Source organism: Centropristis striata, chromosome 13, assembly GCF_030273125.1.
Source record: "Centropristis striata isolate RG_2023a ecotype Rhode Island chromosome 13, C.striata_1.0, whole genome shotgun sequence".
In the NCBI taxonomy this organism is placed as follows: Eukaryota; Metazoa; Chordata; class Actinopteri; order Perciformes; family Serranidae; genus Centropristis; species Centropristis striata.
The window spans coordinates 32,281,006-32,299,699 of record NC_081529.1 but is presented as its reverse complement, the minus strand read 5'-3'; the positions used below and the strand labels follow the sequence as shown (position 1 = coordinate 32,299,699).

The window sequence follows — 18,694 nt, the reverse complement described above, 5'->3', positions numbered from 1 at the left end:
AATAAATAATACAATTTCCATCAATGATTTTTTTTGGACTCGCCGGTGACGTCACGCGATGTTTTTAGTGCTATGGCGTACCAGGAAGGGGAGTCGCTTGAATCCTGGCTCAGTGAGTGATTTAATCCCGTTTTTATGAATTAAATACTGTGTGTAATTAGCTGGATACATGGCTCCTGGTGACAGGGCAGCACATGTGTCAGTAGACGAGGCTGTTAGCGCGCTGCTGCTGGAGCTAATAGAGCTAACAGGGCTAATAGAGCTAACAGAGCTAACAGAGCTAACAGAGCTAACAGGGCTAATAGAGCTAACAGAGCTAACAGAGCTAACAGAGCTAACAGAGGGTCCTGGTGGCAGTCAGCTGGCTGCATCTTTAGCAGGATGGCTGGAGAGCTTTAAATCTATGAAGTATTGGGCTATTTAGTCTATTTTAATCCTTTTCATCCTGCCTCTATACACCACTTAAAAAATGTTTAAATGCCATGTTGATATTTTTTTTTTCTTCAGCACAACCTCACCTATATTACCTAATAATGATTGATTTTTTTATTCTGACTTACTGGATCAACATTTCGTCATCCTGTTAACATAATCGCCTAACTCATATGGCATTTATTGATCATTTCACTCAAAAATGATGTAACAAAGGATGGTTATTGGCATAGTAATAACACCATGTGTAAATTATGCAACTTAAGAGAAATAAATGACTTGGGCAATTTTTTGAACATGCCTTTGTGACTTAAGCAAGATATGGTGACACTTTATTTTGAAGGTGTCAACATAAGAGTCACACAAGCCTGTCAGAAACATGACATGACAAGTATCATGAGCATTAATGTTACTTAAAAGTGCCATTAATGTTCATGACACATTCCATGTCATGTTTATGACACGCTCATGTCACTCTTATGTTGACACCTTAGAGTAAAGTGTTACCAATATTAGTGTCAAAAATAAAACACTGATAAACTAAACTGATAACTAAACAATCTCCCTCTAGCTCTTCTTTGCTGGGTTCTTATCTGATGCCTATGAATGTGGCAAATTGTCAAAGAAGTGATGATCTTAAAGGGGTAAAATCATGATCTGATCAACTGAGGATGTAGGTGATTTTACCATCATGAGGAGATGATTTAGGCAAAAAACCCCAATTTTGACAAAAAATGACTTAGGCCATTAATTTAACTGTGTTACAATTTAGCTCAGGGATAGGTCAGAAAAGCTCTGCAGATAGTTGCTCCTCAGTACAGGTTAATACTTGCAGCTGTTGTTGGACAGAAAACAGATTGGTGTGAAGGCTGAATGAGCTGCACTGCTAATACAATGGACATCAGTAATAACAAAGAGGAGGAATGATGACAATTACTGCATTGTTTTGCTCATCACAAGACTAACAGGGAAAACAGGGGCCGGATTCACAAAGCATTCTTGAGAAAAAAATACCTCTTAAGTGCCACTTTTTTCTTAACTTTGCTCTTAAGACAAAATTTAAGAAGATTTGGTATTCATGAAGAAATGTTTTATCTTTTCTTTAGTTTATTTCTTAACTTTCTTCTTAAGTGTTTTCCTAAGATAGAACTTGAGAACAAATGAGATTCTTGAAAACAAAGTTCTTAGATTTCCTCTCATATTTCTTCACAACTTTAAGAGAAGCCCTCAGCAGTCTTAAAACAGCTATAGTAAAAAGGAAAGTCTTAATTTTTATTTAAATAAACTAATTCGCCTCACAGCTAGAGGGTCGCCGGTTCGCCTCCCGCCTGTGGCTCTTCTGTGTGGAGTTTGCATGTCCTCCCACAGTCTAAAAACATGCACTTAGGTTTAATTGGGGACTCTAAATTGCCCGTAGGTGTGAATGAGAGTGTGGTTGGCTGTCTCTATGTGGTGACCTGCCCAGGGTGTACCTCGCCTCTCGCCCAATGCCCCCCCGCGATCCGATTGCAGATAAGCGGTTAATGGGAATGAATTAATTTGTATAACTAATTTATTTGATTTCTCTAATATTTAGTTTAGCCCTAGACATTGTGTTAACATGTTTTGTTAATTGAAATTTCCATGGTTTTCTTCATAATGATTTTGGTTATCATCAAGAAAACCATGGAAAATGTCTAGATATCAGCTCTTAAATTAGACTCTTATGAGCTTTTTTTGTTGCTATTTTTATAGCAGTTGTACCAGGCATTAAAATGAACAAGAAATTGAAGAAAACAATGGTCTAATAATTTTTTCCATGACTGTATGACATGTCACAAGTAGTTTTATTGAAGCCGTTTATTTAAGCGTTTAAGCTTATTTCAGCATAAATACTGTATAACAACAGGAGTACCTTTCAAAAAAATCAAAGCTCCATAGATTGCTCATTTAAATAAATAAAATAATCTTAAATAAAATAGCCTATGAAATAAAATAGGCCAATAGGCCTTTTTCTGAAATAAATATATTTATATGAGAAAAGAATAGCCAACATTACAAAATAACTAAATATGACAAACCCTAGTAAGGGTAGCATTTATATAGAAAGAAAGAACAAAATTTGAACTATATCGATATATGCAATATGGTCTAATTCCATATCACATTTAAAAAATATATCAATATATTTTTCATATCGATATATCGCCCAGCCCTAGTGTGACAGACAGTTTTATTTGTATGTTTGTATTTATTGTCGTACCAGTGTTTACGGTGCCCTCTTGGCAGGGTAACTCTTGATGAAGATATTTAATCTTGATGTGATTAAATACAAAAATATAAAGATCTTCATAGCAGTTACTGTAAGTTAGTTTAAATGTCTTTCTCTAACAGATAAAGCCACCCATCCGACAAACAGACAGGAGGACTGGGAGTACATTATAGGCTTCTGTGATCAGATCAACAAGGAACTAGAAGGGTATGTCTGTGATATATTTGCAAACCTTTTTTTTTTTTTTTTGGAAAACCTCATAAAAAGTTTCTCATGTGGAATTTTTTTCCTTCAGTCCTCAGATAGCAGTGACCCTGCTGGTCCACAAAATCCATTCACCACAAGAATGGGAGGCTCTCCAGGCTCTGACAGTAAGAAATCATTTATGTCCATAAGTAGGGGTGCACCGATTTCCTTAATTTTGCATTTCTACCTCTGCAAAGGTCTATTTATTTTAACATTTGAATAGCCACAAAGCTGCTGCATTTGGGCATTTGTTCTTGTTGTACTATAACGAAACCAAAAACTCAGGACACTTTATTTATTTACAGTTCTTTTGTTAGTTTGTCCTGTAAATTGTTGCAATTTATTTTAAGTTCAATATTTTATTAACTACCTCAGACATTGTGATTTCTTTATTTGTTAAAGAAAAATACTGCTGTGTCATTGTTTTTCAATAAAATAAGAAGCAAACATTGAAGGTGTATGCTGTGAGTTATAAAAATAAAAAAAATAAAACAAAATCGGAATCGGCAGATCAGGCTTTTTAAAAATCGGTGATCGGCCAGAAAATTGCAATCGGTGCATCCCTATCGATAAGTACATTTTTTGTTTTCAACAATTTGGCTTAATCTTAACGATTGTGTGTGCAGGTACTGGAGGCGTGTATGAAGAACTGTGGGAGAAGGTTTCATAATGAAGTTGGAAAATACAGATTTTTAAATGAGCTGATTAAAGTTGTGTCTCCTAAGGTAAGCAGTGTCCAAATAGGTTTATATGTAGCGTACAGGTACATCTCAAAAAATTAGAATATCATGAAAAAGTTCAATATTTTTTGTCAATCATTTCAGAAAGTGAAGCTCATACATTATATAGATTCATTACGCGTAGAGTGAAATATTCCAAGCCTGTTTTTCTTAATTTTGATGATTCTGACTTAGGGATAATGAAAAGACAAAACTCAGTGTCTCAGAAAATTAGAATATTACATAAGATTAATTTTTTTTTAAATGATGCCACCAAGTATTAATGCAGTAATTCATGATTCAAAAGGAGCCCAACCAAGTATTGATGCATAGAAATGAACAGACTTTTCAGAAGCCTGACATTTGTGTTTAAAATATCCTTCTTTTAATTGATCTTAAATAATATTCTAATTCTCTGAGACACTGAGTTTTGTGTTTTCATTATCTCTAAGCCAGAATCTAAATTACAAAAAAAAAACAGGCTTGAAATATTTCACTCTGTGTAATGAATCTATATAATATACAAGTTTTACTTTCAGAAATAATTGACAAAAAATATTGAACTTTTTCACGATATTCTATTTTTTGAGACGTACCTGTCTGCTGAGTGTAGGACTTCTTTAAACCAGTAGTTCTCAACCTTTTTGAGTTGCGACCCCCAATTTAACATGCATGTTGTCCGCGACCCCCGCTCACTGAACACAATCTCACACGCACAGTTCAGATCACCCAAAAAAGAAACAAAATGACCAAAAAAAGTAAACAAATGACCAAAAAAGACACAAAATGACCAGAAAAGACACAAATGACCAAAAAAGGACAACAATTGACCAAGAAAAAGACACAAAATGACCAAAAAAGACACAAAATGATTAAAAAAAGACACAAAATGACCTAAAAGGAAACAAAATGACCAAAAAAGACACAAATTGACCACAAAATGACAAAAACAAGACACAAAATGACCAGAAAAGACACAAAATGACTAAAAAAGACAAAAAATAACACAAAATAAAAATAAAAAAACCCACAAAATGATCAAAAAAAGACATTAAGTGACCAAAAAGACTAAAACACATTAACACATGAACACTTTAACACAGTGGAGACAGAGCTGACTTCCAAAATGATTTGGCGACCCCCAAAAATCATCTCGCGACCCCAATTGGGGTCCCGACCCCAAGGTTGAGAACAGCTGCTTTAAACCACCTCTCGTTCTGCAGTACATGGGTGACAGTGCAGCTGAGAAGGTGAAGGTGAAGATCGTGGAGATGCTCTACAGCTGGACGGTGGCCTTTCCAAATGAACCCAAGATCGGTGAAGCCTACCAGACGCTGAGGCGACAGGGTGTGTGGAGCTCAGTCAGAATGGTTGATTAACAACAACAACGCACGTGAAAAAGACGTCTTATTCTCTTCACTGTCTCATTTATCTCACCTGTCTCACCAGGCCTCGTGACACATGACCCGGAGTTACCGCTGGACAGGACTCTGATCCCCTCGCCTCCAACACGACCTAAACACCCGGTGTTTGACAACGAGGACATGGGCAAGGTGAGAGATTGAAGGAAAATCTGTTCAGTAATGATATGATTTAAACAGGCAGATTAAATGTGAAGTAACTTTGAAAATACTATTACATGCAACAATCTATTTAACCTATTTAACATGCTAAAATATATTTTCTCCAATGTGCAATTTCTGTAAAAATGCAAAGTGCTTTCAGGAAACAAACACAAAAAATATATATTAATGATAAATACCAAATAGCATAAATGTACGTATATAATTTGTATAGAATGTATGTCTTATTTTTTTATATCCTTTGTTCTGTCTTCTATATCTATGTTCATGTGTCTTGAGCTGCTGTCAGAACTAAATTTCACCACTGCGGGATAAATCAAGTCATATCTTATCTTGTCTTATCTTAAACATTAGCAAAACATAAAGCCTCTAAATAATTAATGTTTGGCTCTTGATTAAATAAATTACCAAGAATTGAAGGTCAGTCTTCATATTTTAGGAAATGATGCAGATCTGATCTGTGTGTTTGTGTGTTTAGCTGCTTGCTGAGCTTCTCCGCAGTAAAAATCCAGAAGACCTCCAGGAAGCAAACAGATTAATCAAAAACATGGTGAAAGAGGTAAGAGCTGCTGTGTGACTTTCTGAATATTTAGTCTGGCACTGTTTGCTACTAAAGGGACTCGTGGCAAAAAAAGAAGATAATCATGAAAGAGTTCAATATTTTTTGTCAATTATTTCAGAAAGTAAACTCGTATATTATATAGATTAACTAGAAAATTCCCTCTGGGGAAATTCTGAAACGGCCACGGGGGCTACTGCCGGTGTGTGTACACTATGATGAGATTCTTCAGAGATTTCAAACTATGCCCTTTAACCTCAAATATGTGTGTGTGTGTGTGTGTGTGTGTGTGTGTGTGTGTGTGTGTGTGTGTGTGTGTGTGTGTGTGTGTGTGTGTGTGTGTGTGTGTGTGTGTGATTGTTTGAAGCATGTGTATGCATGTGTGAGGAATGTGCGTGCTTACGCGCATGTGTGTGTGTGTATCTGTAACTGTAATCACATCAAAGATCAAAGGCAATCAGATCAAAACAATCAACAGAATTAACTGACACCTGTTAATGAAAGAGTGACAGCAGCCAGAGGTGGACTGGAATTTCTGGCCTCGAACAGAAAGCATTTTGGGCAAAACCATAATACCTATCATTGATCCGACTTCACTTTGAACGTCCCGAGTTCTTCCTGAACGTCTACATATGTTTTTTTTTAAGAAAAATGAAAAAATAGCTTTGTTAGAGCGATCTTAAAAAAACAGTTACATCTCCCTTTTAGAAATCTCCCTGCGTTTTTAATATGGGAGCCAATGAGGCTGTTGGTGCGTGTTGGTGGTGCATCTGTGCGTCCTACGCCCAAACTATAACTCTGACAGCTTTACCAGAGGATTGTGAGTGAGAAGACAAATTTTCCTACATTTCTATGTATAAATTATTTCTGTAGAGTGGAATTTGCGGCCTGGAGCGCAGTTTTCATTGACTGTTGACAAATTTTTTCAAATTTATTTTTTGACAGTTTTTTCTCTCCCTCTACACTCTGGTGATGATGTCACACACTGTGGCACGAACATTCCGTGCAATACACACCCATTTTAATCTCAGAATTTCTCCAAAAATGATCATGGTCATTGAACAGGGATTGATAACAAACTATATGACCTATTGAAACGTGGATTAATACACTGATACACAAGACTTGTGTCTTCTGTTTAAAGTTTAAATGGAGTCTCTAGGTGAAACTATGCCGGAGAAGTAGACGTTTAAAAATCTCCAATTATTGTTCCTTTTTGCTCATTTTTTGTCGGCCGTCCCATTCATTTCAATGCAAAATTTTGGGCAGAAGAGGAATAAGAAGAAATCCACAGTATAACAGTAGTGCTAGGGGCCCTGAGCACTGGTCCCTACAGCTATTGCTGTATGAGACCAGTGCTTGGTGCGATTGCCCCGAGGCCCTAATTACACATAGAGTGAAATATTTCAAGCCTGTTTTATAATGTAGGAGTTTCACTTTCTGAAATAACTGACAAAATATATTTAACTTTTTCATGATATTCTAATTTTTTTCAGATGTACCTGTATAATAGTGTTGTCTCAAACACATTCAGTACCATTCGAATTTTAGTTTTCTATCAAGAGATAAATAACAAGTCTTGTTTTAAATATTTCTGTCAACACTATAACATGTTTTTCATATATGGCATGAGAATATTTATGTGCTGTCTCCAGTAAAATCATGTGTTGTTTTGGTCAGGATGAGGCTCGAGTGCACAAGGTAACAAAGCGTATTAACACTCTGGAGGAGGTGAACATTAATGTGAAGCTGCTGACGGAGATGCTGTCCCACTACAATAAAGACAGCTCCACTGACTCCGACAGGGACATCATTAAGGTGTGTCTCTGTGCACGCGCACACACACACACACACACACACACACACACACTCACACACTCACACACATGAGCTCAATCAGTCAATCAACTTTATTTTTATAGCACCGCCACCACACAGTGCAGTTCAAAGTCCAAAGACTGACAAGCCGATAAGACAGAAATGTATTTATTTTTTTGATCTCCGTCGTCTTTGCTTAATTATCCAGCAGAGTGAAGGGAATAATTATAATGACACACTATTATTACTAAATCAGCTTCCATCTACCTTTTTAATTTTCTCTCATTTTATTATAATATCATTTATTTCTCTTTTATTCTGATAGTGATTCTTTTCATTTTTAATACATTTTCCATTTATTTTTTAACCTATTTATTTCCTTTTTACTCCTTTTATTCATTTTATTTTCCTTATTTAGAAGTGCTGGTATTGGATTTGTATATACTGGTTACATTATTATGTGGTTTTTAATGTTCTTCTTTTATAAAAACTGACAAAATCAATTAGAATCATGAAAAAACAAAGTACATGTGTGGATGTACGGCCTACAGGGTATAGTAATAGCCTGAACTTTACTTTACTGCAACCAACATCAAATATATCTTTGTTAAATTGTAAAGATCTAAACTAAATTATGATGAATGTAATGCTTTGGAACATTATATATATATATATATATACACACTTAAACATGCAGTACCAACATCTCATGCTGCCATGCTGATTCCATAATGGTTCATTGTTGTCTCAAGGCAACAGTTGCATTTTAACAAGTTTCCATTATTTAATTAGAAAATAAATTGCATGAAACTATCGAAAATGAAGGTTTACTCACTTATCAGTAGGAATATATTTTTTTATATTTAAGCGCCAGGAAATGATGTTTTGAGTGATTTTTTTTGTGGCGCAAAATGGCAAAGCTGTTTCCTTTGGAAAAGTCATGTGTTGTCACAGGTCATGTGACAAATTAAAGCATTGCTATTGGTTCCATATACTCTTCCCTCTTTTTTTAAAGTATTGCATCACTCAAAAACATGCATTGTAGTAATTTGACAGGCCAAAAATGGGGCAACACCGTACCATAGAGGGTTAATATATATACAAATTAAATGATCATATAAGGGTATTTTTTTCATGTTTGCATTGTGATGTTCAGGCTGATAAACTGACTTCAGTAACAACAGACCAGCTGGTGTCAAAGCTGCATTTAAACTGTACAGCACCTCCTTTGTGTTTCCTCTCTCAGGAGCTGTACGAGCGCTGTGACAAGCTGAGGCGTGCTGCTTTCAAAATGGCCACTGAGACGGAGGACAATGACACCAGTTTAGGTTTGCTTGTTTGTTTGTTTTTTCTTTATCTGAAGAAGTGCTGTTTTCACACTTTAATCTGTGACGTGTGGCTCCTCAGGCGACATCCTGCAGGCCAGCGACGACCTCTCCAGAGTCATCAACTCCTATAAGAAGATTGTTGAGGGCCAGCCCATCAACGGTGACAGCGAGGAGCCTCCATCTACAACCGGCCACAACGAGAGTGGTGAGAGGCGTTTTATAATTGACCTTCGCAAAAGCTCCACCCCCTTAGTTACTGTTGCTACACCCGGCAAGCTTCCAGGACTGTCGGCAGCCACGTGACAGTTGCACCTCATCTTAAGGCTACACTCTGGAAAACGTGTAAAATAAAATGTCACTGGTGCGAATATTGTAAATCATCCATAGCACAGACTGATGTAGCATGTGCTATAGGCTAGCTGTATCCCACACCGGACAGCTTTTGGCTAACATGCTATAAAAATTTCACATTAACTACTAATATGTGATAATAAATGATCATGTTATGTTTCCGATTAATTAAGTCATGTGAAACTAAAGTCTAACTTGTTATCTTTGAGACTGTATATCGTTTTAACCGTGTACGTTAGCCTCGGCTTTACCAGAGTCGGCAAAAGGACGCTAACGCCGGTCTTCATAATATTAAGTTGGAAGTGGGTTCTCCAACACTGTTTAATCCACAGCCAGCAACGCTCCTCTTGTTTTTTGAGTTTTGGAGAAGGGGAATAAAACAAGGGTAACTGGTGTCAGATTTACAAATCAGGTATGCACACGTTTCACCTTGCTGCTCAAAAGAGCTCAAAGCATGACAGACCTTCTTCTCTTAGTAACGGTTGCTAAGGCTATGATTGGACAAGGAGCATTTTGGGGAGGAGTTTTGCAAACGGTCAACTATGCACATTTTTCCATTTTGCATAAAACAATGATTGCTTTATAGTCCAGATATGCCTTTGTGTGATTAATATAGCAGCTGCAATCGATCTCCACTTGACAGACACCACAGATACGCTGATCGACCTCGCCGGCCTCGACACTCCGAGCCCTCCTCAGCCCGTCCCGCCTTCCTTCCAGTCCTCAAACCTCGTCTCCACCAATCCCATGGCTTCCCCCATTCCTGTCCTGCCTCCTCCTCCCAAACGGCTGGCCGGGTCGCAGGGCAGTCAGAGCAGCAGCCCGAGTCACCCCCCGCTGGACAAGGCCTCTGCTGCACTCTCTTTCCTCGATGATGAGCTGCTGTCTCTAGGTAGTGTGTTCACATTGTGACGGCTAGAGTCAAGGAAGAAACGTGACATTTTTGCTAAAACTTTTGTCTCCTGGCTCTTCAGAACCTGGTCTCACAGGAGTCCGTGAAATAGCCACGGATTCACTTAACTCAAAATCCGTGGAATAGCCACGGAATCACTCAAATTTCCGTGAAACTGACACGGATTTCGCTACAATCATATCCCGTGGCTATTCGTGTTCCAAGTCACGTGACTTTTAAGGTCCCGACGGTCAGAACAAAAAACATGGCGGACAGTTCTCTCATTTTTAGTGAAAAAAATCAATATTTTGACTTAGTTTCTGCATAAAAATGGATTTTGATCACATTTCTAGCGAGAAATATATGTTTTATTTTCTAAATATTCACTCAGTGAAAGTACATAATCACTTTGTATGTTGGAATAGCCACGGGATATGACTGTCATTAACTTGCATCGTAGCGAAATCTGTGTCAGTTTCATGGAAATTTGAGTTTGAGTTAAGCAAATCCGTGGCTATTTCACGGATTCCTGTGAGACCAGGTTGCTCTTCAAGCCAAGCTAACCATTTCCTTCAATGTGTTGCAGCAGTTTCCTTGATTTGGTTTGTGAGAGTACTGAAGAGAAAAACTCCTAACTAATAAAAAAAAAAATCTAAATAAATAAGTGTTTTAATGATGAAAAATGTTCTGATCTTTTGCCTGCAACTTCCTTCAGGACTGAACGACCCCCCCGCCTCTCTGAGCAGCCAGCCTAAACCCACTTTGAACGAACTGGCCAATCAGTGGACCTCCTTACAGGTACATATAAAATGGTTTGTAAGTATTTCCCTGTGTGATAGGAGAGAGTCATATATCTCCTGTCTGTTCATCTCCTCTGCAGGCTCCAGCGTCAGGTGTGGATTTGTTTGGAGGTTTATCTGGTTCAGGTCAAGTCGTGCCTCCAGCTGAACCAGCTGCTGCCACAAACAGTCTGCAGAACCTGCAAGACCTGGCCATGATGGGCTTCTCAGATCACAAGAGGTACTGAGTAACTACAGTGTTAATGATCTCTTACAGGTACATCTCAAAAAATTAGAATATCATGAAAAAGTTCAATATTTTTTGTCAGTCATTTCAGAAAGTGAAACTCATATATTATATAGATTCATTACACATAGAGTGGAATATTTTAAGCCTGTTTTTCTTGTAATTTTAATGATTCTGGCTTAGAGATAATGAAAACACAAAACTCAGAAGCATTTGTGTTTAAAATATCATCTTTCTTTATTGATCTCATGTAATATTCTAATTTTCTGAGACACTGAGTTTTGTGTTTTCATGATCTCTAAGCCAGAATCATCAAAATGACAAGAAATATAGGCTTGAAATATTTCACTCTGTGTAATGAATCTATAGAATATTTATATAGATTATATATTATATTTTTTTTACATGTACCTGTACTGTTTGTTGACATTTTGACACATTTGAGGATTTATTTTGTGTAAAAAGTTTACTGTAGTAATGTTGGTGATCTTATTCAACCAGTCTACATTACTTCGAGGTCTCATAGCGTTCTATCAAATGTGATTTTCAGTTTGTCGATCCAGATGGCGGCCAGAGGAAGCAGCTTTGGGATGCCTGCAGCAGCTCCTCCCCTCATCCCCGGGCAGGGCTCTCCCGCCTCCCCTTCTTTCCTCCAGTGCACGCTGCCCGGCTCTCCTGCTCTGAGCCAGGCCAAGGCCCAGAGCCTGGGCTCGGCCCCGGGGAGCCCGCTGTTCCGCTCTCTGTCGCCCTGCCACCCTCCGCTCCAGGGCAGCCCGGCCAGAGCCACGGACGTCTCCCTGAGCAACGTGCACGTCCCTCTGGAGGCCATCAGACCGAGTGAGGACAGGAGGGAAATTCTAAATTAAAAAGACAGTTTGCAGAATCAAACCATTAAATTATAGCCATTTGGATTAAATGTTTGGGAATAATTGGTCAAATGGACCGACTTCTTTTTAAAAAAAAAAAAGCAGTTGGTAGGCTGGATTATTATGTGACCTGTGTTTTATAACCTGTACAGTACAGCTTGTTCAACATGTGGCTGAAACACAACCGAAGCTACATCATTTAAAAAAACTTAATTTGGGCTATACTATGGCAGATTACTATGGCAGATTATTGAGTGTGCTTGAAAGAGCACACTATATACTATCCACCGGGCTTAATCCTAGATTTTATTCTTCTGTTTCTTCCGTGTTTTTTTTTTTTGGTCGACTACTCCTCCCAGAGTTTTGGTTGCACAAACACTAAAAAGATATCAAATCGACCGGCTTCGCCATGACAAGTGTGAATCTGATTCAAATCAGATTCCTACTCAAATCAGATTTTTTAGGGCTGACTGTCCACACTGTTTTTAGCAAGTGTCCAAATTGCATATGGCTCTGTTCAGACTGGGCCACATTATCGACTGATCTGACAGGTTGCTGTAGTAATGGTGTCAGAGCGTCAGACGTCATATAATTGCGACGGCGACAACAACAACAACAACAAACATGAGGGAGGCAGGTCACCTCAGTATATTGGCGTTATCACTGTCCAGTAGAGGTGCAGAACATCTCAGACGCACCAGGGGAGAAACCGGGCGGATGGACCTCCCCGTCAATGACTGTCCATGATACAGTTTGAATGTCGGCTATTTTATTCTTCTCTCGGTCAAACAGAGAGACAAACACAGACAGACAGAAACACACAGACAGACAAACAGAAACAGACAGACAGAGAGAAACACACACACACCAACACCTGCTTTATTATCCCACATGACTTCCTCCTCTTTTCCATTTTGAAAAACAGTTCAAATTGTAATCCAATAATGTATGGGAGAGAGTCAAGCACACTTTTTCTTTCTTTAGAAATGTTCTAGTTAAAAAGATCCAGCTCCTGTCTGCCTGTTGGTGACTGTCTGCGTCTGTCTGTCCTCAGGTAAAGTTCTTCCTGTGACGGCGTACGATAAGGACGGGGTCCGCATGCTGCTCAACTTTGCCTCTGACTGTCCCCCCGGCAGGCCTGACGTCTTGGTGATGGTGGTGTCTATGCTCAACACAGCGCCCCTGCTGGTTCACAATGTGGTACTGCAGGCTGCTGTGCCCAAGGTAGACACATGTATATTATTATTGTTATTATAAATTTGGTATGTTTTTGTCATAGTTAAGCCACAGCTGATATGAGGCTTTATTGTCTAAATTTGTCAAATCAAAATGTTGTTATCCAGATTTACATTGTGTTTTAGTGCACATTTAGGTGGGTTTCATTCAACTATTTTTATGAATATTTTCAGTTTGCACATTAAAAAAAAGTAAAGGGACAGAAATCTGGAAACAATCTTGAAATATCACAAAAACTTTTTACACAGGTGGAAAGGTTTGTGTATCGATTAATAGCAAAAAGAGATCTCGAACTGCACAGAAGACCAATTAGGAAGATTTCTATTATGATTTTTTTTATAACTGTACATTTTATGTTTTGTAAAACTTTCCTCAACATACCAAGACGGATCTTTGCAGTGTAGCTGTTTTAAGACTGGTTAGAGGTTCTCTTAAAGTTGTGAAGAAATTTGAGAAGAAATCTAAGAACTTTGTTTTCAAGAATCTCATTTGTTTGTAAGTTAAGAAAAAAAACTAAAGAAAAGATAAGAAGTTCTTCATTAATTCCAAATCTTCTTAAGTTTTGTCTTAAGAGCAAAGTTAGGAAAAAAGTGGCACTTAAGAAGGGTTTTTTTCTTAAGAATACTTTGAGAATCCGGCCCCTGGCTATTGTCTGTGGAAACAGATAAATATGTTGGTTGAATAAATGTTAATTCATTCTGAAGGATAAATGCAGTTGCAGTGCTGACTCCTTTCATCCTCCACCAGTCAATGAAGGTGAAGCTGCAGCCTCCATCAGGAACAGAACTGGCCCCGTTTAACCCCATCCTCCCTCCAGCCTCCATCACCCAGATCATGCTGCTGGCCAACCCAACAAAGGTGACAACAACACTCAGTAACACAATAACACACAGGTTAGAAGAGATTCCATCTCCTTTAGTAAGACTTGGTTACAATAACAAACAAACAAGCGAGAGAAGAAGTTTTACACACACACACACACACACACACACCAACACCTGCTTTATTATCTTACATGACTTCCTCCTCTTTTCATTCTTGTGAATTCCACTTTTTTTCCTGACTTCGACTTTTTTTCTCATTTTGACTTTTTTCTTGTGACTTTGACTTTTTTCTCATTATTTTTACTTTATACTCACAATTTCAACTTCTTTCTTGTAATTTTCCCACTTTATTCTTGTCATTTTTCCTTTTTTTTCTCACTTTGAATTTTTTTGTGACTTCCACTTTTTTTCCCATTTTGACTTGTTTTCGTGGCTTTGACTTGTTTTCGTGGCTTCGACTTTTTTCGTGGCTTCAACTTTTTTTCGTGGCTTCGACTTTTTTTCTTGTAACTTCGACTTTTTTCTTGTTATTTTGGCTTTTTTTGTCGTGACTGAATTTCTTCTTGTCATGACTTTGACTTTTTTCTCGTTATCTTTACTTTATTCTCGTAATTTCAACTTCTTTCTTTTAATTTTCGACACCTTTCTCCTCATTTACTTTTTTTTCGTGACTTCCACTTTTTCTCTCATTTTGACTTTTTTCCCATTTTGACTTTTTTTCTTGGCTTTGACCTTTTTTCTCATTTCGACTTTTTTTCTTGTAACTTCGACTTTTTTCTCGTTATTATGGCTTTTTTTCTCGTGACTGAATTTCTTCTTCTCGTGACTTTGACTTTTTTCTCTTTATTTTGACTTTATTCTCGTAATTTCAAATTCTTTCTTGTAATTTTCGACTTTATTCTCCTCATTTATATATATATATATATATATATATATATATATACACAAGATATGATATAATATGATATATTGTACCAACATTATATATGCATATAAATACTTGCCTATACAAGATATACATACAATAGATAATATACTAAGAGTGTAAGAATATGTAAATAAGTAGATTGGCAAAAGGACAAGAATATTGTATAAATATGATTTAAAATATCAATACGAGTAATATTAACACACATCACATATGACGTGAAGTATGTGTTCCAGTATTTGGAGTGTTGTACAGGTGCACAGTGCAGAAAGTGACAGTAGATTTAGTGCAGTTCAGTAATAGTGGCTCTGACGGGTAGATGACTTATAAAGCGTTACTGCAGGAGAAAGGAACGATTTTCTGTATCGTTTCTAGGAGCAGCAGGTTGAAGCTCTTTCTGTGTGTGTGTGTGTGTGTGTGTGTGTGTGTGTGTGTGTGTGTGTGTGTGTGTGTATATTGTGTAACTGTATTGTGTGGTTACAAAACGAACTAAAATTATAGTGAAAATGTCCTTAGTTTTCGTTTTTGTCAACTTTTTTCATTCATAATTCAGTGTTTCTATTTGAACATGCAACACATGGTAAATATGTTTACTGAGACTGGGATGTTTACACTCGAACCAACATTCAAAACACCCTGAACTGTAAGACTTAATAACCTTATTGGGGCTGAGATGGATAAACCAAAGGAAATAAAGGCAAAATTTATTATGACCTCTTTGAATCTCACACCCAACGTATAGCCCATTACAAAAAAACTAAAACTAATAAAAACTAAACTAAAACTAAGCATTTTCAAAAAATAAACTAAAACTAGAAAACTCACTCTAAAAACGAACTAAAACTAACTGAATTTGAAAACAAAAATTCCCAACGAAATTAAAACTAAAACTAATGAAAAATCCAAAACTATTATAACCTTGGTGTGTTCACAGGACAAGGTGCGTCTGCGCTACAAGCTGGCTTTCACACTCGGAGATCAAATGTGCAACGAGGTTGGCGAGGTGGACCAGTTCCCCCCACCAGAGACCTGGGGTCTCCTATAGAAGTGTGCAGACCTGCTGCCACTCAGCAGGCAGAGACCGCTTCATGCTCCATGAAGGGGTGAGTGTGTGTGTGTGTGTGTGTGTGTGTGTGTGTGTGTGCGCACACATCCATCCCAGAGAGAAAGGAGGGGAAATCCAGCTGCACTCTTCCTTTCAGCTTCACATTCCTTCTAGTTGTTTCTTTAGTTTCTGTCTTACTGGCAGTGAGACGCTAACAGCAGACACTGGAGTTGTATTTATTATACAGTGCTTGTATACTTTTCTGCAGATAGCTAACAAACTAAAGATATACACTGGCAAGTCAGACAGCAGTAAGACAGTGTTTACAGGCCGTCGGTGTGGAGAGAAATATTTAAATGGATTTTCCCCCCTGATGATGAATATAACAGATTTGAATGTACTGTAAATGATCAATGCATTAGAGGTCAGACTGACTCTATCGGTAACAAACTGACTTCTCAAAGAAACTAACAGAGCCGAAGATACAACAGCTGTGCTTTTATGTATTTATTCCTCTGGTTGAGCACTTTGTTAACCCGCAGGAAATATACTTGGATATGTACAGAAATCTTCAAATGGAAGCTAGTAGATGTTTTAGGGAAACTTCTGGGGGTTTTTTATAACCTGGATTCTATTTTCACATTTTTTGTGTGTCTAATGGGGAACACTATTATTTAAATTGATCCAATATTGAGCAGTAGTATTGCAAGGTTATTATAGTTAATGAAAACTATGAAATAAAGAAAACTAGGATTGAAAAAAAATGTTTGTTAACTGAAATAACAATATAAAGGAGGTTTTTTTTTTTTTAAAGATAACTAACTGAAACTGTATTGTGTAATTACAAAACAAAAATCATTTTGACGTTTTTTTCTCATTTTGACTTTTTTTCGTGACTTCCACTTTTTTTTCTCATTTTGACTTTTTTCTTGTAACTTCGACTTTTTTCTCGTTATTTTGACTTTATTCTCGTAATTTCAACTCCTTTCTTGTAATTTTCGACTTTATTCTCCTCATTTTTACTTTTTTCTTTATTCTCATGACCTCGACTTTTTTTCTTATCACACACACGTACACACACCTGGTTTATTATCTTACATGACTTCTTTTCCATTTTAAAAACAGTTCAAATTGTAATCTAATAATGTATGTCAGAGAGAGACACTTAAAATGTCTTTATAAATGTTCTCGTTCTCTGTAGGATCCTTTCCATAATGTTGTCAGATACTTATAATAAACATGTGAGCGTCTCAGTGACATGAACAAACACCTCTAGTGAACTTAACGTTACATTACCTGTACACTGTGGCTCCAAACAATTACATTTCAGCCTCACCTCACTCAATACTGGACAGATTTCAGGAATTCTTGTCCACATTAGTTACACAAAAACACAGGAAAATACTATCCAGGTTGAAGTTCCCCTAGAAGTAAAAAAGTACTACAGAACAGATTATTTCAGCCTTGAAGATTTCTGACATGTTTAAGTAACCTGTGTTTATCAATTATTCTAGTAAATGTTTTAGATCAGTGGACCAACAATATTTAATTTTGAGCTGTGAAGGAAACCAACTGCACTTAAATGGTTAATTTTTAATTCCAAATATGTTGTTGTGACGTCTGAGTCCAACTTGGGTTTTATTTCATGTGATTTCTTATCTTTTTGAAATTAAAATGTGATTGTCAGCCTTTCAGTCATGATTTTAGCAGCGAGTATCTATATTTTTGTTTCATATTTAAAGATCTCTACTCTTCTACCGGTGTCAGTATTGGGAGTATTTATTATTTTCTGTTCTGTTTTAGTATTTCAGTGCATCACTGAACCTAGAAAATGTGAACTGAAAAACCTGAAGTTTGATCTGTTAGCTCGAAAGGGAAAAATTTTCATAAATCAGTCCGCCTGATCCTCCCGAAGGTCCCTTCACTGGTAGTCCAATGGGGTGTACAGAAGAAGTGTGTGTGTAATGTACATAGTATGTAATGTACCTATTGTTTGTTGTATGACAAGTTATGTGAACATGTGACGTGTAGATTTTGAGAGAGTGTTAAGTCTGTACATACTGTATGATGTGCCATTTGTTCGCTACATGAAAAAATAAATATTTCTTTCAATGGATGTCTGATGTTTGGAGGTTATTTTACTCACTAAAACAGGGGTGGTCAATTCATTTTCCCAAGGGGCCACATGACCAATACCACGGACCAAAACTCTGAACTAAATTCTGCTCAATATTAATTTAAACTCTTTATAAAATACAGTAAATTATCTGGTTTTGAGCTGCTACTGATAAGAACACATGTTATGATAAGACTGTTATTGTGGAGTAAATCAAATATAGCAGTAAAAAGTAGTAAATACTCCAATCACTATATCACTTTTCCTTGTATTTTAAACTCAACTGTAAATGACCATTAGCAAGGTTCCTATTGGTGTTTTTGTATTATATAGCTTGTTTTTCATGTTTGTAAATTTTCTAGGTGTTTTGCAATGTTGTGATGCTTTTTTTTTTTGTATTATTTTGAAAGGTGCCGTCCAGTGTGAAACGGGTGCTTTAATTTTGAAAGGCAGTGACAGGAAATAACAGGTGGA

General features: G+C 37.1%; 1 protein-coding gene across 4 annotated transcripts; it reads left to right on the top strand.

The window, feature by feature from the left end:
* Positions 1-35: 35 nt before the first annotated feature.
* On the top strand, positions 36-18,220 carry gga3b (golgi associated, gamma adaptin ear containing, ARF binding protein 3b). Of its 4 annotated transcripts, none has more exons than XM_059347507.1 (17): positions 36-112; positions 2,806-2,890; positions 2,979-3,054; positions 3,556-3,654; positions 4,872-4,995; positions 5,098-5,201; positions 5,710-5,790; positions 7,471-7,608; positions 8,855-8,936; positions 9,016-9,141; positions 9,931-10,179; positions 10,895-10,977; positions 11,060-11,199; positions 11,756-12,042; positions 13,126-13,295; positions 14,055-14,165; positions 15,994-18,220. In XM_059347507.1, exons 1-17 carry the CDS (start codon positions 73-75, stop codon positions 16,102-16,104), a joined length of 2,106 nt encoding a protein of 701 aa, XP_059203490.1. In that variant the 5' UTR covers positions 36-72; the 3' UTR covers positions 16,105-18,220. The 4 variants fall into 4 exon arrangements, with proteins under 4 accessions (XP_059203490.1, XP_059203489.1, XP_059203488.1 ...); XM_059347506.1 differs by having other exon boundaries at positions 9,904-10,179; XM_059347505.1 differs by lacking the exon at positions 15,994-18,220 and having other exon boundaries at positions 14,055-15,052.
* Positions 18,221-18,694: the final 474 nt, after the last annotated feature.

Excerpts from the sequence above, each read along its gene's own strand:
- gga3b (XM_059347504.1), top strand. The coding sequence starts at position 73 with ATGGCGTACCAGGAAGGGGAGTCGCTTGAATCCTGGCTCA. Across the intron at positions 3,655-4,871 it reads TTAAAGTTGTGTCTCCTAAG|TACATGGGTGACAGTGCAGC; the intron begins GTAAGCAGTGTC and ends CTCGTTCTGCAG. Across the intron at positions 7,609-8,854 it reads CCGACAGGGACATCATTAAG|GAGCTGTACGAGCGCTGTGA; the intron begins GTGTGTCTCTGT and ends TTCCTCTCTCAG.